The 21935-nt window shown below is 35.8% G+C and overlaps 1 protein-coding gene across 7 annotated transcripts in view; it reads right to left on the bottom strand.

The window, feature by feature from the left end:
* The window catches only part of LAMA2 (laminin subunit alpha 2), a 618419-nt gene that overhangs the window by 399531 nt on the left and 196953 nt on the right, over positions 1 to 21935 (bottom strand). For all 7 annotated transcript variants that reach the window (XM_021936880.2, XM_021936881.2, XM_021936883.2 and 4 more), the window contains exon 4: positions 13406 to 13648. In XM_021936880.2, coding sequence (XP_021792572.2) covers positions 13406 to 13648 — 243 coding nt within the window. The remainder of the gene's footprint in view (positions 1 to 13405; positions 13649 to 21935) is intronic.

Here is a 21935-nt window from a genome sequence, read left to right on the forward strand (position 1 = left end):
TTACTACTGGTAACCTGTATACCACCAACTTTCATGTAGTTCCTTATAACAACTGATACAATGCCTGATTATTAGTACAAAAATATTATTTGCTATTCCCCCCTTACCTACAAAATTTAAAAACAAATGTAGTATGATTCATGTTTAGTTTAATATTCACCATATTACTAATTTGGTAAAGAAAAGGCCTTCACAAATTAAATTATTATACTTATAAATTGTTTCAGCAAAAGGACTTGTCTGATTTCCCATTGATGCTTTTGCTAAAATGCTGTGTACATCTGAGGTTATACTTAGGACAGTATTTCTGCAAGTATTTCTATTCATGCTTTGGCATATTATTAGTTTAAACCATATGAAACTGCATTTTAATTGACTAAAATAGTCAAATATTGGCAATTTCCCATGGCTCAACATAATAGTAGTAGGCTCGGTTTTAGAAGGTACTTATAATTTGAAAAAGGAAACAAATAATTCTGATTACTGAATGAAGTTAAAGAACAAATTTACACAAAGGAAATATAATTTTCTAACTTATAATCTTACCAGGACTGCCATTTTCCTTTGCAAAATAAGTATCAAAATAAGTATAGGATTTTTGTTATCCATGATTAGAATTTAAATTATATGTCTTATGTACTACCCAAGTAGCAGAATTGAGCAACAGTTTTCATTTACATTTTTCCAATGAAAATATTTGACTGTAGTCAGTCTGCTGTGGTGCAAAATAGTACACATCCTTGGGCTAGATTGCTTTGCTGTACATTTTTCTCCAGTTTTCACTTCATAGCAGGGGACCTAGTAAAGCAACTCCTGATATCTTTTTAAGTTTGCCTATAAAGTGTAATCATAACCATTCCACTCCTGGGTTACTTGTCTCAAGGACTTTTGATGATAGCTCTAGTGTTGAAATAGTTTCCCTAAGGATCAGAAGCTCATTTTAATAGCTTCAATATCCTTTGTTGTATTTTCAAGTATACTTTTGCAATAAAGATAATAGTACATTATCTTTCCCGTGTAAGACTGATTAACTGACACACCCTTGGGTTTTCCTCAGTAGAGATGGTGGATGGCATTTAATTATCCACACAGTGTCGTACAAACCCTTGTGACCAATGGTAAATACACATTTAGAAAATGACTGATTGGACCTAAGTGTTCCATTTATGAAGTGGAATGATTATAAGGTTTGCCATCAGAAGGTCTGGACTGGACCTGGAGTAGAGATTAGTGTTGAACATTTACCACAATGTGACCTCAAATCAGTTCCTTCACCTCCATCTGTAAAATGAGAATAATAACAATTTTGGCTTCAAGTATCTCCAAGGCTTTGGTGAGGATCAGATGGAAGAATGCATGGTAGAGTGCCTTGTAACTGACAGAGCGCAGTAGATAAATGATTATTGCCAATATTATTGATAATACAAACAACAGTTAATCCACAAATCCTCTTCCTTTTGCTTGGGAGTCATATTTTAACTGAAAGGCTTAAACTCTACTTAGGTAACGTTAAATAAAACTGATAATAACCAGCAAATCTAGCATGATCTGCCATTCCATCAGGGAATGTTTACTTGGGATTTTAGGCCTGATTACAGATGTCATAACATGAGTTTTGGCAACCTGAAGTGCTTCTTATAATATCAAGTTCATTTAATAGTCCTTTTCTTTCTTTATGTAGAGAATAAATATTGTTCCTGCTTCACAGTTCAGTAATCTCAATACACTTCAGAATTGGGACTTGAATTATTGACAACAGTTTATAATTTTCAGTTCAGAAAACATTTTCTATAATATATTGCAATGAATATAAGTAGAACTTTTTTTTTTTTGCAATAAGGTGCTAGCATATTTAAACGCTTGTGTGCCTATCTGTACAATACTAACAATGGCCAAGAGTGGATTCTATGAAACCATACTGTCTTTCACACAAGAAGTAACAGGTCTATACAATGAAATCTGAAGTCTATTTGGATCAAAACTGACAAGCTTTGAAGAAAAGTCCGGAAGATTAGCAGTTTAATAAATTGAATGGGATAGAGGGCTGGTCTTTTCTGACAATGGAATAGATGATGTCAATTCAATTTAGATGGAATTTTACCTGAGTAGTCAATTAATAACAAAAATAACAGAAAGAATTAGCTTGAGTCAAATAAAAGAAAAACATAATTTTTAAAGTTTTGTTTGACCAAAAGTGTATTTACTTGTTGGTTTACTTAATATTTTATTAAATTTTACTCTAAGATGGAGAATTACTATATCTCTGTCAAAGTAATATTGATATAATTACCTACAATTTGGAGAAATATATCTCTTTTAAGTCATTTAAAACCCTAGTTTCTACAGTCTCACTTACGTGCACAAAATGGTTAACTATGTTCCAAAAATATAATTTTACTGGTTCTAGCAGCCAATTTTAAAGACTTCATAAACTGATTTATGTATTAAGGCATTTCAGAATTTTATTTCAAAATGTAGTGACATTATTATAATGGGTCTCAACTATGTCTAACATAGCAGTTTGTTCTCTCTTATAGAAATGGACAAGAAAAAGATTCTTAGAGGGCTTCCTTATGGAGCATTAAAGTCGTGGTCAAAAACTGAAACGTGTACAATGCTTGGGAAGTTCTGCAGTACTTTGACCACAAAACATGGGTTCTGTTGCCCACTTATAAAAGTAATGCATTGACTAATATCTCCCTATTTCTTCCAGCCTCCGCCCCCAACATAGAATCAACAGATTCTGTTTAAAATGTTCCTGATGAGAAATCTTCTCCTACCCATTTTATCACCAGCCTATTTAATATGGTGTGACCCCTGGGACACCCACACACTAGCAGACTCCATAACCATGCCTGGAAAGAAGTTAAACTCAATAGCTCATTCTACAGGTGTACTGGAAGGAAGTTAAATTCAAATAGTAATGCTACAGTGGATGCAAATTAATATTTAAAGACATTTTCTAAAACCCTTTTTATATAGCTTCTGTTGGATCTCCTGTAATGTGATTCTTATTAGAACCAAATCAGATACACGTTTCGAGGATTCTTCTGTGAGTAAACCCATATCACCTTCCTTATATGTTTACAGTATTTGTTCAACCAGTAGTCAATTATTTCATATAGTAAAATTTTAGAGGAATAACATGTTTTAGGAACATGGATAGCAAAAAACAAAACAAAAACCTTAAAACTGTTTTAACAATTATGCATGTAAGTTACTATTATTGTCTTGGGAAGAACTGTTAGTCAGTGGATCTTCTGTATTGCTATAGCTTTTGGGATTTAGTATTGAAGGGAAAATGTAAGTTCCCTTAAAAAGGAAGGTCTTTTAAGAACAGCTGAAAGGGAGGCTACAGATGGGTTGAATGGGTGGGGTGTGGGGGGGTGGGATAAAGGAATACAAGCCATCTGTAAATGTGGGTTACTTTCACTGAGGTTTTTATGGTCATATTTCCTATTGCCATGTAGAAGCAATGAATAAAGACACCAAAAAACTAGACAAACAAGATTATATTTAGGCATCAAAAGTGCAAAATAGGCTAAGAGTAAAATGATCAAAAGTAATGCAAAAAGTCACTTTAAAAATTATTAAAGAAAAAAATCTGACAAGTATGTAACACAATTGAAATACATGAAATTCCAGAAACAAAATTTTAAAAATATTTTAAAAACAACACAAAAGAAATATAAATATACATCATTTGCCAGAATAAAGCTTGAAGCAGAAAAAACTGATAAATATAAATATACCAAGATAAAATTATTAAAATCAGCAATCCAAAATTATTAAAAAGATCAAAAAATGAGCAAGATAAAGAGGTTAAGAAATCAATTAAAGTGAAGGTAAAAAAAAAAAACCTATTAGATATAAAAATGAAGTAATTCATCAAAGCTAAAAGGTAAAGAATTTTTTAAATCTAAAACATGAAAACACTGAAACCCCAAAATAAAAAATAAGCAGCAGCTCAAACTCAGACCTGTGCAACCTCACATAGAGTTTCAGCACGACCTGCTAAGAGAGGAGACTTCTGAGCCTATAGTGTTGAGCAGATTTTCCAGGAAACCCCAGACACAGAGGGAAACTTTTAGCCTTGTACTTTTCTGGTGCTCTGAGAATATACTGAATTCAAATCACAACTCCAAAAATTTCTAACTAAGGAACCCTGGGAAAGTTATTTGACCTCTCTGTACTACCTGTGTCTCAGCTGTAAAATGGGACAAGTATTAGTATATATGAATTTATACATGGGAAATTCTGAGATTAACACCCTCCATAAAATAAATGTGCAACAAATACTAGCCATCATTTGTTATTGTTATTATTATTGTTGTTGTTTTTATTGTTATTTTTGTCTACTTAGTCCTGGACTAACCCTACATTAGCACTGAGACCCTCACCTATTCCTTCTGGTCCTCCAAATTCAGTAAGCTTGTGGTGTTTTGCTTCACTTATTCCTTCGGTCTTGTTCAGTAGCCTCTGCCCTCCCTAGCCATGGCCCCATGTGGTATGGCTGGGTCCCTCTCATGTTCCCCCATCGCATTCCAGGCTGAGCCAGCTCAGTCATTTCACAGTTAGGAGTAGGCTTAAGCCAATGTTAGCTACTGAACCTTGAGAATAAAAAGGCTGGAAATGCTATTATATTGTAGAGGTTAAAGAGAGGGTTGCCATAAAAATCTAATTTGAGCATTTTCATAACCATGTAAACTGGCTGGGGCACATATTAGGTAGTTTACTCTTCTTTCTGAACCCTATTGTTAATCCTTGCAGAGCTACCTGAAAGCCAAATCCAGGTAATTCCCCAAAAGTCAGTGTGCAGTGTCTTTGTACCTTCTTCCACAGCCCTGGGCTTCTTTACTCAGCTTAACAGAAGCTTACCCTTCTATTCCATTTCAGTGGCTCCTGTTCCGCAACACCGAGAAAACCAGGTCTCTTAAATATTGGTGTTTTCTCCTCAGGATTCCATTCTCATTCAGTTTCTCTGGCTATCTTTGTTTTTCAACAATACTGCATTAATTTTACAAGGATTTGTGGATGCTTTCTGGGCATTATATATATATATATATAGAGAGAGAGAGAGGAGGAGTAAGGGAGTCTATTAACTGATCAACAGAGAAAAAGGAGGAATATAATCCTCTTAATTTTATCTTTATTTTATTACAAAGATGTGTTTTTAAAATATAACAATATATTACCTTAAATAAATTATGTATTTTATGTGTGTGTCATTCCAAAATATTTCAGCTGTTCTGTGTCTTCCAACCAGAGTTGAAACATTTCATTTTTTAGAGGACTCCATATAAACCTCATTGTAAGGAGGTATTTTAACATTGTTGCTCCAGGTACTGACTGGCCCCACATTGGTCTAAAAAGAATTATTTTTAGAGAAAGGAAGCCTGAAACCCCAAATAATTATTTACCTAAATTTCTATTCAAAACCAATACAAATTAGTGATACTCCACTGTTTCTCCCTAAAGGAACAATTGCAAGGGTAACTGAGAAAGGCTAGGTCTTCATTTCCATTCCCTCATTTCCATACAAACTCACATGTGAAATCATGTTATAACCTTAACAATGTTATATCAAAGGAGAATTTCTGAAACATTTTTTAATACAGTCTTGGGTTTGTGTCTTCCTTCTCCTGTATTTGCAATTCTAAGGATCACCATAATGTCAGATGATGAAAAGAGGAAGAAAAATATTCTGTCTGTATATATAAAATTCTGTCACATAGGAAATCAAAATAATATCAAAGCTCTACATATAGTTTACAAAAAAAAAAGTGACTTCAAGATTTAATGATGGTTTCTCCCGGGATTTTTATATAAGCCTGCCCTGTTTCAAAGCAGAATCAAAGTGAATCTAAGTTCCATTGAGCTGCAGTCCAGGAGAGTGAGAAGGTGGTGGTAAGCAGGAAAAAAAATCATATGTAAATAACTTAAAGTTCTCTGTATGAGGAAATGGAAGCAAAATCACTATGGCAACCATGAATATTTAGTTAGCAGCCTAGTGACAATCCAAATAAATTAAAAGCAATAATCTGAGTCATAGAAAAGGAAAAGTCTCATACAACAGAAAAATATTATAATTTTAATTCTAGGATCTCTAAAGCAGTGCCATCTAGACAGTTCGTCCTCCTCAACATTATTACTGTGATTCTTCTCTCAGCTACCCCTTCGACCATCAATAACCTAATTTTAGTTAGAAGTTTATTTGCTCAACTCAAACCTGCGAAGAGATTCAGTCCACCAAAACCTATCACGTTTCTTGACAGAAAAGGTTAGTCTCTTTCTTCAGTTGGAAGTAGCTGGAATGATCACTATTCTTTCCCTAAATAACTGATGCCCTTTTCTCCTACAGGGTTTAAAAGGCTGAAGCCCTGAGCTTCTGACAAATCTAATGAATTAAAAGTTCTGGTTTCAGGAGTAGCTATTTTTCAAATGCTTCTAGGTGATTTCCAAGTAAAGCCAAATTATCGGGGTGCTTCCAAGTGGCAGTTCTTGTTAGCAGTTCTCAATAGCATCTGGGCTACTGCTTTCGGCAGAGGCAGCACTTGGGCTGTGACAGTAGCTCTTGATGGCTTGGTTCCCTGCGGCACTGCTGGACATGCATGTTATGTAGCTGTTCCCACAAGAACTCTACCCTATGGTTGACCTCAAAGTAATGGAGGCTCCTGTGGTCTGTTGCTTCATACCCTGCAACTCCTCTTAGGGAGCTCAGTATCATTTGCTCAAAGCAGGACAAAGTAGGGTCCCTGCTGAGCCTTCTCTTGGCATTGATGATAGAAAATTGGTCTTCTAAAATAAAACTCTTTTAAGGCTTTTGCTCAAAGCCTCCTTCTATTTGCAGCCTGGATAGCGACACACCCGGTCATATTATTGTCCCGCCTATGTCCTCCATTATCCCTCCTTTGCCAGGCCTTGAGACTTGATACCTTATGATTATCTCATAGCTCAGAATGAGCTTCTCTTCTCCCTTTGGGTGCAGGCCTAGGATGCTAAGCTTCAGGGTTAAGCTCTTTCTTGGTAGTAGTTGAACCTAGTTATCTAGGGGACTGGCAAATCCACATGATTAACATTTGTTGATCTCTTGAAATCAATGTGGGGTGGAGGGCAGAGAAGGGGCCAAACTAAACCATGAAGGGAAACAGGTGGGAGTAACTGGAGTAACAAAGCCAAATAAAACATCAGAGATGATGCAATTAAGATTAAAGAGGCCATAAGGAAAGGCTAGACCTCTCCAGTGATGATATGGACATAGGGCAGTATTGAAGTTTGGATACAGAGGCTGAAATTGAGGGTTTGAATATCCTTTAATAGATCGATGAGAAATTTACCTAAGGTATCTCTCAGCTCTAATGTTCTAAAGATTTTGGCACATGTCTCAAAAATTCTCTAGACAAGTGGCAATGTAATAAACCTTAGACTCAGTAGATTTGGCGTTAGTCACAAGAAGACTATTTCTTATTAATGTTCTAAGCCTAAAACATGAACATTGTTCCCTAACTAGTGTGTAACAATTCAGACATGTTTATTTCATAATGCCTTGTTACATGGATGGGCCTTAGCTCATGCCTGTAATCTCAGAAGACTGTAACTTTAGAAGGCTAAGGTGGAAGGATCACTTGAGGCCAGGAGTTTGAGAACAGCCTGGGCAACATAGCAAGACCCTGTCTCTACAAAAACATTTTAAAAATTAGCTGGAGGTTGATTTTTTAGGTAGGAAGATTTCTTGAGACTAGGAATTTGAGGCTGCAGTGAGCTATGATCACGCCACTGGACTCTAGCCTGAGCAACACAATGAGAACCTGTTTTTAAAGAAGAAAGAAAAAAAGGAAGGAAGGAAGGAAGGAAGGAAGGAAGGAAGGAAGGAAGGAAGGGAGGGAGGGAGAAGGGAGGGAGGGACTTGTTTTTCTTATTTCTGACATATTTAAGGAATATTTTGATGGTCTGGAAGAAAATGACCATTCAATGCTTTGTCAAAAATATACATTACAAATCACAGAAAATATTTAGATACTGTTGTCCACATGAAAAATCTGTCTAAAATATATATACCTATTATGTAACCATAAAAATTAAAAAAAATCATTTTAAAAATCTACCTATTAATAGAAGCATAAGCCCCATAAACCAATAAAAAAGAAACAAAAATATATGCATATATTAATAAACAATGACTGATGCAATGAGAAAACTGTTTCCTCTGTGGTATTGGTTCCCAAAATCCAGAAGCCCAGTTTTACCATGACAAAACATCAGGCAAACCCAAATTGAATAATAGTCTATAAAATATCTCTAAATATCTCTTAAAATATCTCTTAAAACTGTCACAGATAAGTGACTAAATGCCACATAGTACCTGAACTGGAACCCGGAAGAGAAAAAATGAAATTGGTAAAGTGAATGAAACCTGAATAAGGTCTGCGGTTTAGTTAACAACAGTGTATCAATGCTAACTTCTTAGTTTTAACATGTGTATTGTCATTATTTAAGATATTATTCCTAGGGATATCTGGATGAGGGAATGTGAGGATTTTCTGTAATCTTCATATATGTGTGTAACTTTAACATAATTCCAAAATAAAATTCCAAAATAAAAAAAAAATTAAATGCATGTGCAACTTCGCTTCTATTTATGGTAGATTATACAGTAAGAGTCAACACTCTCAATGATAACAACTAGACAAACTGGATAAATATACAAAAACATATGTTTAAAGCCATGTGAGGGCTATCAGGAGAGTGAAGAATAACCTTCTCAACATCAAGGACAAAAGAGATGTCTAGACAGGTGATTGGTATGTTGTGACAGTTTTTGTCCTGTGAGCATTTTCCTGTCCAGAGACATGGCTGAGAGAATGAGCAGCACTTTGACAGCCCTGCTGTATTAGGAGGACAAAAGTTGGATTCCAGGACTGCATGGGTGGGACTTTGGTAATTCCCACGCACGCTGGCTTGGACTCCAAAGACAGGCAGCATGAGAATGAGCATATACTGGAATTAAAGCAGCTGTCATTGGGTTGTAGCACCGCTTTGAATCATCTGAATGTCCCAGATATTTGAATCCCTAAAATTGAATTAAGTTGATCCAGATTTCCATTGCCTGGCAGTAGCATCAGAAAATCCACACAGGATGAAAACAATATACTAGCTCTCAAATTATTTCTACACGTTCTCTTTCAAATACAACTTCTGTTATACAAAGATAATCAGGCACATAAGAATGTAAGACAGCATAAAAAGAATCAGCAGATGAAACAGAAAATAAAATATATCCAAAAAGGTCATATATTAGAATTATCAGACAAAAACTTTTAAAAATAATTTTTACTTTATGCTCGAGGAGATCAAAAATAGAATATTGAAACTTTTAGAATAAATCATATTATTAAATTAAAATTTTACTATAAATATAAAATTTCAATGTAAAATGAGAAACAACTTCTATTTGAAAATGAACCAGGCCGGGCACGGTGGCTCATGCCTGTAATCCCAGCACTTTGGGAGGCCAAGGCGGGTGGATCGCGGGGTTAAGAGATCAAGACCATCCTGGCCAACATGGTGAAACTCTGTCTCTACTAAAAATACAAAAAACAGCTGGACATCGTGGCGCATGCCTGTAATCCCAGCTACTCAGGAGGCTGAGCAGGAGAATCGCTTGAACTCGGGAGGTGGAGGTTGCAGTGAGCCGAGATTGCACCATCGCACTCCAGCCTGGGTGACAGAGTAAGACTCTGTCTCAAAAAAAATAAGAAAGAAAAAAGAAAATGAACCAGAGAAATATAGAAACTGAAAAATACAATATATGATTAAGAATCCTATGAATAACTTTAATAGCAATATTTACATAGCTGAGAAGAGAATTAATGAACTAGAAATAATCCAGAAGAAAATATCTAGAATGAAGCTACAGAAAGACAAAAGGATGAAAACTAAGAAAGAGAGTTTCAGATACATAGTGTATACAGCAAAAAGTTCCAAGTCATTTTTAATTAGAATCATAGAGCAGAGGGAATGGGGAAGAGGGAGTATTTAGAGAGGTAATGACTGAACAGTTCTCTGAACTGATGAAAGACATCAGTCTGCAGATATGTAGAAAATAAAAAGGTACAATCTACAGCAGCATTGCCCAACAGAACTTTGTTCAATAATGGGAATGTTCCTTTCTGCCCAATCCAGTGTAATGGCTGCTAGTCCCATGTGGCTATTGAGCACTTGAAATGTGGCTAGTGCAAAGGAGAAACTGAATTTTAATTTAATTTGGATTAACTGAAATTTAGATTTGAATTACCACATATGGCTAGTGGCTCTTGTAGTGGGCAGTGAAGATCCAGAGCATCATAGTAAAACTACTGAAGAACAAAGATAAAGAAAACATATTTAAAGAAATCAGAGAAAAGTCACTCCAAAAGATAGTCATTAGATAGCTGCATTCTCTGCATAAGCAATGGAAACCAGAAAACAATAAAATGTTCCAAAACAAAATAACTGCAAACCTAGAATCCTATATCTGATAACAATATCCCTCAGCAATGGAGGTGAATTCTGTATGTACCGAGTTTAACACATAGGCATTATTAGAGATGAATTTGCATATTGGCTTTGAGACTTTTGAGATAAGAGTTGTTGCTGTCCTGTATTCTGAGAAGTTATCTTCTCAATGTGCCTCCTTCCACTCAAGCAGGGGGAGGTTTATCGCTCTCTGTACACACTACTGTTGTAGTACTTATACAATCATGTTTTATGTACTGGTTTAAATGTTTGCTTCTCTTATCTGACTGTCACTTCTCTGTAAAGTTTTGAACATAAACGACTAATAATTGTATTCCAGGTGTTAAGGGTTATGTGAAAGTACACAATTTTGAAACTGAAGCTGATGAGTGAGATTTATTCCACAGCTTTGTCTGGATAATGTTAGAGAAAAGCATCCAAAACTTTTAGAATATCCTCAAATGTTGTATGATAGCCAAAACTATATTATTTTAGAAAATACTATGCTGCCTTAGAACAATTTTGGCATTGAACTAATTCATCTATTAAAGAAATTTAATCCCAGAGAGATTAAATCATTTGACCAAGGTCCCACAAATAACTGGAACCAGTACCAGAATCCAAGTCTTCTAATTCCATGTGTCTTTCTACTTACATTAGATCCAGCAATACTATATTTCCTCTGAACCATTTTTAAGTTTAGCAATTGTCAACTTTAAAAGACAACTTCTAGTCTTTACCAGATTATGGATGAAATATTTACCTGAGAATCAGAGACCTCAATTATTATTTCAGTTCTATTACCATTGAGCTGAGAGTCTTGGAGAATATCACCTGTCTATTCAAAAAAGTAACATATTCCACAAAGTAAGCTATATAAAATGAACAGATAGCCTAGGAGAAGTCTGAATTTCATTCTTATTCTTCAATCCTATCATTCTATTACAGATATTTTGAATTACTTTCTGTTCCTTATTTCATTCACTTCCCTATGAGTGACAAATGAATATAAGGAAACATGTCATAGAGATAGTTCAGTCAGTTGCTCCTAATAGTAACCATCAATAAATAGTTTTTAGTAAGTGTTGTCTAGGAGTGAAAACAATATAGCCAACTAAAGAAACTGAGTAATTAACTAACAAACACATCTTTTGTTTCATATTGGCAGGCTGACTTGGTTTAAGAAATGGAGAACAATTATTAATGGAGAGAATGGGTAGGCTATATGCTTGTGGTATGCATTTTACATATCTGCCTAAGTGTATTTTGCATTGCTTAATAAATTTCTTAATTGAATCATTTTTAAAGGTATAGAATAGCCTTAAAATATTAGACAATTATTAGTTTTATGTAAACTGAATCTAGGATAAAAATTAATAAAAATTCAACTCAAAATTCTTTCTGCAGTCCCTACCCTCCTATCCTCAGGCCAAACTGGCCAGGAATTGGATGCCTCTAGGCACAAAGCAGGTTGAACAGCTGTTTGACTCACTGCATTTGAGTCCTTGTCATTTGGCAGATTGAGATCTCTGCTGAGAGTACCATTTGGAATGTTTTTCCCCAAAACTGGTATTTTTGACCATGGAATTTGAAATATAGTGAAGCACTGGTATATATTAATACACAAATAGTGCCTAATGAGGGTCTGACAGATTTATGCCAAAAACCTAATTTTCTCTAGAAGTGTTTAGAGATAACCCTAGATCGGCTGGGGTGGGCATGATAGAATGTACGGGTTTTCTGAAAATGTAAATATAAAAGATGATACTAGCTTCAGATGTGTGAGTATCAATGGAGATGTACATAATTAGGTAGGATGAAAGGAGGTGGGTCACATATACTAAAGGGAGACAAGTTAGGGAAATATACTAAAGAGGTATTGGATAATCCAAGAGAGTCAGTAAGTCAAAGTTTGGGTATTTAAGAGAAGACTAAGGATAATAATAAAAATAATAGTAGTAATGGTTTCCTTAATGGCAACAAAACAATAAAAATAGCACTTACAGAATACTTAGTGTGCATTTCAGCATTGTTCTAATGCTTTAAATACAATAATGCATTTATTCTTCTTGACAATTATATGAGGTAAGAACTATTATTATTCCTGATTTATGGGCGATGAAACTGAGGTGCAGAGAATTTAAGTAACTGGATCAAGAACACATAACGAAGCCAGAAAATAGAAAAAACAAAAAAACAAAAAACACCAATCCCCCCACCCCCACACACAACTAATAAACTAATAACAACTGAAGCCATGTTTAGAATATGTGGCTTAAAATCAATGAATGAATCTCAAATCTTAACCACGGGATGAAAGACACTGGAGAAGTAGAACATATTTGAAGTAAGCATATAACCTAACTTGCACATCACTGAGAACTTAAGACTTCCTGCACATCACTATTCCACAAAGCCTGACCCAGGGAAGAAACCCCACTGTAGCCCTATGGGGTGACAGCAGAAAAACATCAAAAGATTGAAAGAATTACTTTTCATTTGGGTCTTTCATGTGGATTACATTTCTTCACAAATTCATTTCTTTTGTCTCCATCTCAGACCAAAGTACACACAAATGTAAGACCACCTGTAAGGTCTCCAGTCCTTCTCTAATCATTAGCAATCCTCAGTGTTGAGAAAGTCTCTTTATATGTAAAATTAATCATTGACTTTCCAGATTAAACCTATTTCCTCTTCTCTGATCTTTACTGGAGATGGGAGACACATGAAGGTAGTTAAAATTCTAATCACCTCGGGTTTTTCTTTTTTATTTAATAACTCATTTAAATGTACTTTTGCTAAATCCTATTTTAAAATCTCCCTGACATTAATTACTGATATATTCAGGTCTTTCTGACAGGCCTATTTCGCCGTCTTAAATGTGCTTAAATGGTGAGTTTTCTCATCTTACCTCTCCATTTTCTAAGGGGTGTATCTTGGAGTAAAATGAAGTGCAGATGACCTCATCGTCTTTGGCATATGACGGTGGCCCAGTGCGGGGATAAATATTGTAAAGGGTCAGGCACTCCGTGTCTGTCACAGCATGATACTGCCAGGGCTTGTATTCAACATCATCAAGAGAGCGTTCCAAAATCCAGTTTCCAGGCCGGGGGGAGTTAGCTGCCTTCACAATCACATACGCAATCTGGAACACCTAGGGAGGAATAACAACAACAATAACATTGAATTCCCAAATATTGTCATCATTTTATGTCAAATATAAGTCTAAATGCTACAGTAGATTTTATTTCAGATTTTATTCTATAATCTTATAATGTTGTCTGAAATGATTTTACCATTACAGGTTCATATTTAATAACCTTTTTTGCTAAGAAGTGATGTTTTGTTTTGACAACCGTGGCTTTAAAAGAAATGGATTAAGATTGGATTTTAGTTTTGTAACAACTCATTGGCAACATTTCACCTGACATTTAAAGTTCCATTATAATTATTACCACCCAAAGCATTTATTAATAGTACATACGAATTTACTCACTTTACTATGTTAAAGACTGTAAAATACAAGCTAGAAATTCCCAGTGTAAATAGTGCTTGATAGTTTAGAAAACATGTTTACTTATATCAGATAATCCTCAAAAAAGTGCCATTTAGAGGGAGTTAGTATGCAGCAAAAACAACATAAACACATTCCTATGTTCAGATTGTGGTTCTAGCATTGTGGTAGCAAACCCTCAATACATGTCCATTCATTTACAGTCCCAAATAGAAAATAATGGATGAGAAATTCCAGTGTTATGAAGACAACTGATTGAACCTGAAACACATTAACTGAAGGGTTTCTGTACCTTCTCCTTACAAAAGGTAAACATGCAAGAAAAGGGGTGAAATAAAGAGGTATTGTTACTGTCGACAGAGTGACAATGGAGAGGAATGTGGCAATGCTCTATTTACAAATTTGTGTAGAATTTCAAGATGTAAAAAAAGAAATATTCTAAATGTTTTGTGGTAGTACATATCTGTGTCTTTACTAATGTAGTCCAAATAAATAGTGCAGAAACATTATGGAATGACATTTATATACAATGTTCTAGGTAGAAAGACAGATATAAACTAGTTTAAATTACTATTCCACCATCAATGTGTTGTTAATACAGTGTAATAATGAGACAAATGAAAAGTGCTATAATAATAAAACAGTATGATATGTTCTTGACTAGTAAATGCTATGAGGTATGACAGCTTGGCAGCTCTAAGCTCTAAGTGGATGAGATCACTGGTGGGACACAATTGGGAGGACAGGCTCACTACAATGTGATTAACAGGCCTGCTGAGCTAGAGGGAATCCTGAAAGGGATGCTCTCTAGAAATAAATTTTATCTGCTTCATAGTTTTGACACGGTAGCTCATGCATACATGTATAGGATCTATGGTATACCCTAAGGGACTAGATTTAAAAATATAAAAAGTTGGTATGGAATGGGGTAATACAGGTGGCTCTGATGCTAGTCCTTGGAGATCTTTACTTGAATGCAGGCTTGCTTGAGAACCATGGAGGGGAAATTACCCATCGAATGAGTCAAAGTAGGGTTACTATTAGCCTTTTAGGCACAGCTGTGAGTCAAAGTAGGGTTACTATTAGCCTTTTAGGCACAGCTGTGGAACAACCAGTTGATAAAATACTGATGTGCTTCTGTACTTGTTGACAAATCACTGCTGCCCAACCTCCCAAATGCCTCCTCTCCCCGAGGCCAGCTGATTGGCCCCAGCATAGGAAGGACAGCCAAGATATTTGTCCTGAGGCGTCTGGGCTTTGAGAATTCTGTTTTATTGAGTATCACTGCAGGTGAGAAATAGTGATGAATTTATATTTACAAAGGCACATAGATAAGTATAAATGCAGATAGACACACATATCTATGTATGTCCCTATAACTGCTTGAATATGCCAAGACATTTGGGGAGAGATAATATGTGAACATATTAAAGCTGTTTCCTTTGGGAGTCAAGGAAAAAGGAGAAGGACTTTTATTTTCCATCCCGTATTCTGCTATATTTTTTGTATGAACATAAATGTTTTACTTTTAAATAAAATTATCTTTAAAATGAAGACAAAGTAAAATAAGTAACAGAGAAAGGGCAAAAGTAGGAACAACGTAGAACATGTTACACCAACCATTATAAGAGATATTTGCTACTTATGCATTTTTAGGTATTATTCATAAGGAATTGTTTTTTAGACAGTTCATACTGAACAACTCATCACGTAGAATTTCTTCATATAGAAATTCATCAAGAAACATACCAATTGATTAATCTTATAAAATGCACAGATAGAGTTGTCTCTACTATAAAATATGAAATATCTTGGTCCTAACTACTGGTAATCCCAAAGTATTACTGACAAGGTCTTAAAATGATAAAGAAGACAAGGAAGACGAATAACTAATTGCTGGCTTGTAGAGGCCAGGGCCTCTAGCTTTTATATCTTTCTTTTTTTCCCCAGATTGAGTCTTGCTCTGTTGTCCAGGCTGGAGTACAATGGCACAACCTTGGCTCACTGCAACCTCTGCCTCCCAAGTTCAAGCAATTCTCCTGCCTCAGCCTCCCTAGTAGCTGGGATTACAGACTCTGCACCAGGCTAATTTTTATTTTGTTCTTTTTTGTTGAGTCTGTTATCCTAGCTTTTAGTTTTGTATTTAGTAGAGATGGAGTTTCACCATATTGGTAAGGCTGGTTTCGAACTCCTAACCTCAGGTGATCCACCTGCCTCAGCCTCCCAAAGTGTTGAGATTACAGGCATGAGCCACCGTGCCCAGCCAGCCTGTACATCTTTAACCCATAACCCATTTCCCATTAGGAAAAAAAATGTACAGCTCACTGCCAGCTCTCATTTAATTTTACATAAACATGTTCGCTGAGGCTGAAGCAAATTTGACTTATTTTCAAAGTGAAAATAAAATATGAAAACTGTTCTTAGAGTTATTTCTAAATAAAACTTATCTCTAATCCTAATGTAACAGAAATGTATATGATGATCAGAATTTAATGATTTTTTATGTAGGAATGCTGTATTTTCTAGCATTTGACATTTCTGAAATCAATAATTACTATATTTTGTATATGGAAATACTACTATCAAACCCAGAATGCTATAAATAGAATGATGTCTTTTGTTTCCAAAGTCAATATGCGAGAGCATTGCAAAAATATTAATAAAAGCGAAATATTGCGTGGCAAACTTTGGGGATAATATGAGGACGGTAATCCACAAGTTATCTCGGGGTAAACACTGCAGCCACAAGTGCTGCTGGCGAGTATTCTTCGGGCAAATGAGAAATGGGTTACAGATGCTATATTTCTTACTGTAATTCTTCTGAAATGGTGGACATTTGATATTGATTATGTTTAATTGGATAGCCAAAATCATTTAATGTGCTTCTATGTTATGGTTATTAGTTTTATGCTGGTCTTTTCTGTTTGTTAAAGCTTGAATCCCAGTTAATATATATTGTCACCGGCAGGAACTAAGGCGTACATTTCTGGAGTGTTTGTCCTATTAGGTATCTGTGAGTTGAGACAATTACTTAAACTCTTTTACCCTCTGTTGTCCATTGTTACTTTTCTAAAGACACAAGGAGGGAAGAGATAATGAGATAATGAATACGAAATACTGCATGTTCTTGTGAAAGAGAGAACTTATGTAAACATTTCAAGTGAGCCCGTTTCCTTCCAGAAAAAATAAAAACATAGAGATATTTTTTAAAGATATAAAACAAAAAGAGAGATAACAAAGCATATTAGAGATCACAGGTACTCACTAAGAAAAATAAGACTCCACTAAGGTTATGGATAAAGAACTTTGCTTAGAAAGCACTCAGCATGCAAATATGGGACAGGGCCAAGTTCTCATGCAGCTACAATGTGGATTTATGACTTCATAGCTCCTGTGTTGGCTCTGGAATAATAGATAAAAATAATCCACGAAGAGAAGTTCTACTAGAGACCCCACAGACTCTTTCTATAATTCAACATAACTGCCAGCAGTAAGTGACATGGAAAAGCAGTCACCGCCTTAGAGAACACTGAATGAGTCCCATTTCAAAACAATATCCCTCTTTCATTTATTTTCTACGGGTTCTTTCACATTCCATGCAAAATTAATTAAATTTGTTGGCATGGAGTTTCTTTTAGACTTTTTAAATGACTTGAAAGTCATGTAGTTTTTGAGTAAACTTTTAAAATGTAGTAAATAGCATTATTAAAAATGTAATAAATAGCAGTATTCTTAGCAGGCTTCAGAGTAACTGTAAAAATTTTAACAGTGATTTTCTAAGTACTGTACTCCAAATATTTAATGGCCCTAATAAAAGAACTCTCTAATGTTGTCTATGCTACTTTTATTAACTGTGTCTTGTTTTCATTATAAAGACTCTTCAAAATCAGTAGTTACAATACCACGTTTCCAAATGATTAACCCCCACCCCAATCTGTTCTCATGTGCAGCAAGGAAGGCAAACACTCCATTAATAAGTATTAAAATGCTATGACTGCTAGGCTTTGAGGAACCTAAGATAACATCGCATGATACCCAAGGGTCTTTTCTGTTGAAGGGCACTTGTTACAAACTTGGTGTCTTAAAAAAAAATCTCAAATAACTTTAGAAACAATACCAAGTGTTTGACAATTTACGTAACAAAGGAAGCTTTCTATTTCATATTCAATTTGTTACTCATTTGCATGTCATCTAACAACATATCATTTAATTACTGATGCAGCATTGAATTAGGTGTTCCTCCTACAATAAGAAGAGTATTAAGAACTTGATCTCATTTAGTGTGGAAATAGAGAATAGGGTCTTTCTAAAGCATCCTTTAGTCTCAAAATAATAAGCAATGGACAATGATCATCACATAGAGTTATGTTTTCCAATCTTTTGAACATCATGGCTAAGATAAAATGATATTTGTACAGTACTGGGGTTTTTACCAGGGTTCAGGAGCCCTCATAGCCTGAAGTGAGCAGCCCAGGAACTCTGGCTACTCTAGACCCTGCCCTGCAGTTGAATATCTTAGCTCACCTATACCCATGTCAGTAAGTCTGAAAACCAGAACCAGTTTCTAGCACATGCACTGCTAAGTCTTGATTTAAAAAAAAAAAACCTCGGCCGGGCACAGTGGCTCACGCCTGTAATCCCAGCACTTTGGGAGGCTGAGGCGGGTGGATCATGAGGTCAGGAGTTCAAGACCAGCCTGGCCAACATGGTTAAACTCTGTCTCTACTAAAAAGTACAAAAAAAAAAAAAAATAGCCGAGGGTGGTGGTGGGCTACTCCGGAGGCTGAGGCAGGAGAATTGCTTGAAAAACGGAGGGCGGAGGTTGCAGTGAGCTGAGATCACACCACTGCACTCCAGCCTGGGCAACAAGAACAAAACTGTCAAAAAAAAAAAAAAAGAAAGAAAAAAATCTTCTACTATGATTCTCAGGAACCCATCGTATTCCAGATCCTTTGTCCCCAGAAGAATCACAAATCTAAGAAATGCTACTAAAGAATATTGTATTTTGGAGATTTACAGAGACTTTTGAGCATCACTGTCACACATGTTAAGAGACACAGCCAAAGTGTGATTCTGTAATGATGTAATAAGGCCAAAGGACTTCTGTTTCCTTAGGATGATCTCCACGAAAGCCATAAAAATATTAATGAAGGTCATTCTCTATGAAAGACAATGCTTTATCCTTTTCATAGGACCTGAATTACTCTCTTCTATTTATTCTTTCTTAATCTCTCAAGAGAAGAGTGTGTGTCTAATTTCTGCCCAATGTTGAGCTCTGCCTCCTTCTCACATTGCTTTCTGTCCTTGAACTCCTATAGCAAATGGATGTACATGGAACAAAAATGTTTCACTTCTAAGGAGGCTCTGCACTTTTCTAGTATGTGCTCTTGCCCATGTTATGGATTTTAACATTTCCATGTACTGTGATGCCGTCTCTAATATATTTGGAAAGCTCATTTGTATTCTTAGTTCTAACAGTGTGTTTTACAGTTCTCTTATTTATCCAAATAGGAACGGTGGCTTTCATTAAGTAATGAGAGTTATACAATATCAGAACCAGAAAGAATCATAGACATCATGTTTTCAAGCTTAGTACCCATTGGAATAATCTGGGAATGTTCACAGAACTGCAGGTAATGTCTCTCTGTTTGAGTTGATACCTATAGCCAAAGCGATTATCAGCTCTTCCCCTGTGACTCTAAAGAAAAAAGAAAGAAAGAAAATAGAAACCAATAACAAGAAAAGGATGAGAAGGGTTTAGCATTTTTCCGGAAGGTCTACGGTGAGCTGCTGAGGAAGGAGAGTGGAGGTTATGGCCTAAAGTACTGAGTGACTGCAGCAGAGCAGAAGTCTAGAACCTCACCGAGGTAGGTCTGATGAAAGCAGAGGTGAAAAGTGGGCTGAAATGGAGAATGTATTAAGTCTGTGTACAACAGAGGATTCACTCAAAGCCCCATCCCCACCTAAGCCACACAGAACGTGGCTCCTACCCCGTTACAAAAATGTCTAGGCAATCTCAGAAAATTAGTTGTTCACTCTCATCTTAAAAATTGCCTGAAGAGATCCTTATGCAGATTCTGACAATGTTATAACTGAACTTGTTTAAGTCAAGCTCCGATGATAATAAGTTTTTAAATAATGTTTTAAACTTTAAAAATTAACGTGGAAATACATCTAATTATTATTTTCCGTGTGAGTTTCATGTCCCCTTGTAAGTTTACATTTACTTCAATAAATCTAGAATAATGTGGTGGGGAGTTCAGGAGGAGCTTGCCCACCCATATTTTCTATCTTCAGGTAAACTTACTTCAAATACTTTCCCATAGTGAAACGATTTGTAATTGTCACTGAGTTATTAAGTTCAACCCACTTATCCAAACTCCTACACCTACCCCCGCAAGTGTGTACTGCAATTGCTAAGCATGAAATTCCTGAAGTCGCAGGTACACCAACAGGCCATTTCACCTCAGGGTAACTGGCTCCTGCACTGTAAGAGAAAAAGAAATACTCTGCCCCCAATTAAAACAGACTTTTTATACTCACATTAAACTCATGAGAAGTTAACAAATTGGAAAATGAATTATTCCACCACCCCAGAATTCCTAAGAAATAATAATCTAACTGGATGACTAATGATAATCCTTTGAAGAGAACATTTTCAATTATTTGTTGAAATTGTTTTTCAAAAGGGTTTAAATCAATGCCTAATTCTTCAAGGGACAGTATTTGAAGGACTTCTCTATCTCACTCTGCAAGAAAGCAAATCTTAAAGTCTAGCTCTGAAAAATAGCGAGTTATTTTTAATGTCCCTAAGAGAATAAATAAATGTAATGCAATTTCATTTTTCATGAAAATGTTAGTTTTTTTCCTTAGTGCTGAACAACTTGATTATAAATGTGATTTGGAAGAATTTTAACAAGTAATAATAAGCAAGAGAACCCTGAGGTGGAAGAGCAATGAATGGCGGGATTTAATGTTAAATGAAAAAAGCAACATGGAGTAGATTGCTATAGTACACAGGACGCTACAGTTTACTACAAGGTTCACTGTGTATAGTTTACTATGCAGTTTACTATGAAGGGAGCCCCATAAAATGATGGACCAGTGGCCATTAATGCTGGTCAATGACCACAAACATCCCAAAAGAGAGACGCTCAGATAGTTTATGCAGTATGATGGAAGCAAATCTATAAAGTGGTTGTGCCAGACACAAGAAAAAATGCTCATCATCACTCGCCATCAGAGAAATGCAAATCAAAACCACAATGAGATACCATCTCACACCAGTTAGAATGGCAATCATTAAAAAATCAGGAAACAACAGATGCTAGAGAGGATGTGGAGAAATAGGAACAATTTTACACTGTTGGTGGGACTATAAACTAGTTCAACCATTGTGGAAAATAGTGTGGCGATTCCTCAGGGATCTAGAACTAGACATACCATTTGACCCAGCCATCCTATTACTGAGGATATACCCAAAGGATTATAAGTCATGCTGTTATAAAGACACATGCACACGTATATGTGTTGCAGTACTATTCACAATAGCAAAGACTTGGAATCAACCCAAATGTCCATCAGTGACAGACTGGATTAAGAAAATGTGGCACATATACACCATGGAATACTATGCAGCCATAAAAAAGGATGAGTTCGTGTCCTTTGTAGGGACATGGATGCAACTGGAAACTATCATTCTCAGCAAACTATCACAAGAACAGAAAACCGAATACTGCATGTTCTCACTCATAGGTGGGAATTGAACAATGAGATCACTTGGACACAGGAAGGGGATCATCACACACCAGGTCCTATTATGGGGAGGTGGGGGGGGGGGATAGCATTAGGAGATATACCTAATGTAAATGATGACTTAATGGGTGCGGCACACCAACATGGCACATGTATACATATGTAACAAACC

Source organism: Papio anubis, chromosome 6 (genome assembly GCF_008728515.1).
Source record: "Papio anubis isolate 15944 chromosome 6, Panubis1.0, whole genome shotgun sequence".
NCBI lineage: Eukaryota > Metazoa > Chordata > Mammalia > Primates > Cercopithecidae > Papio > Papio anubis.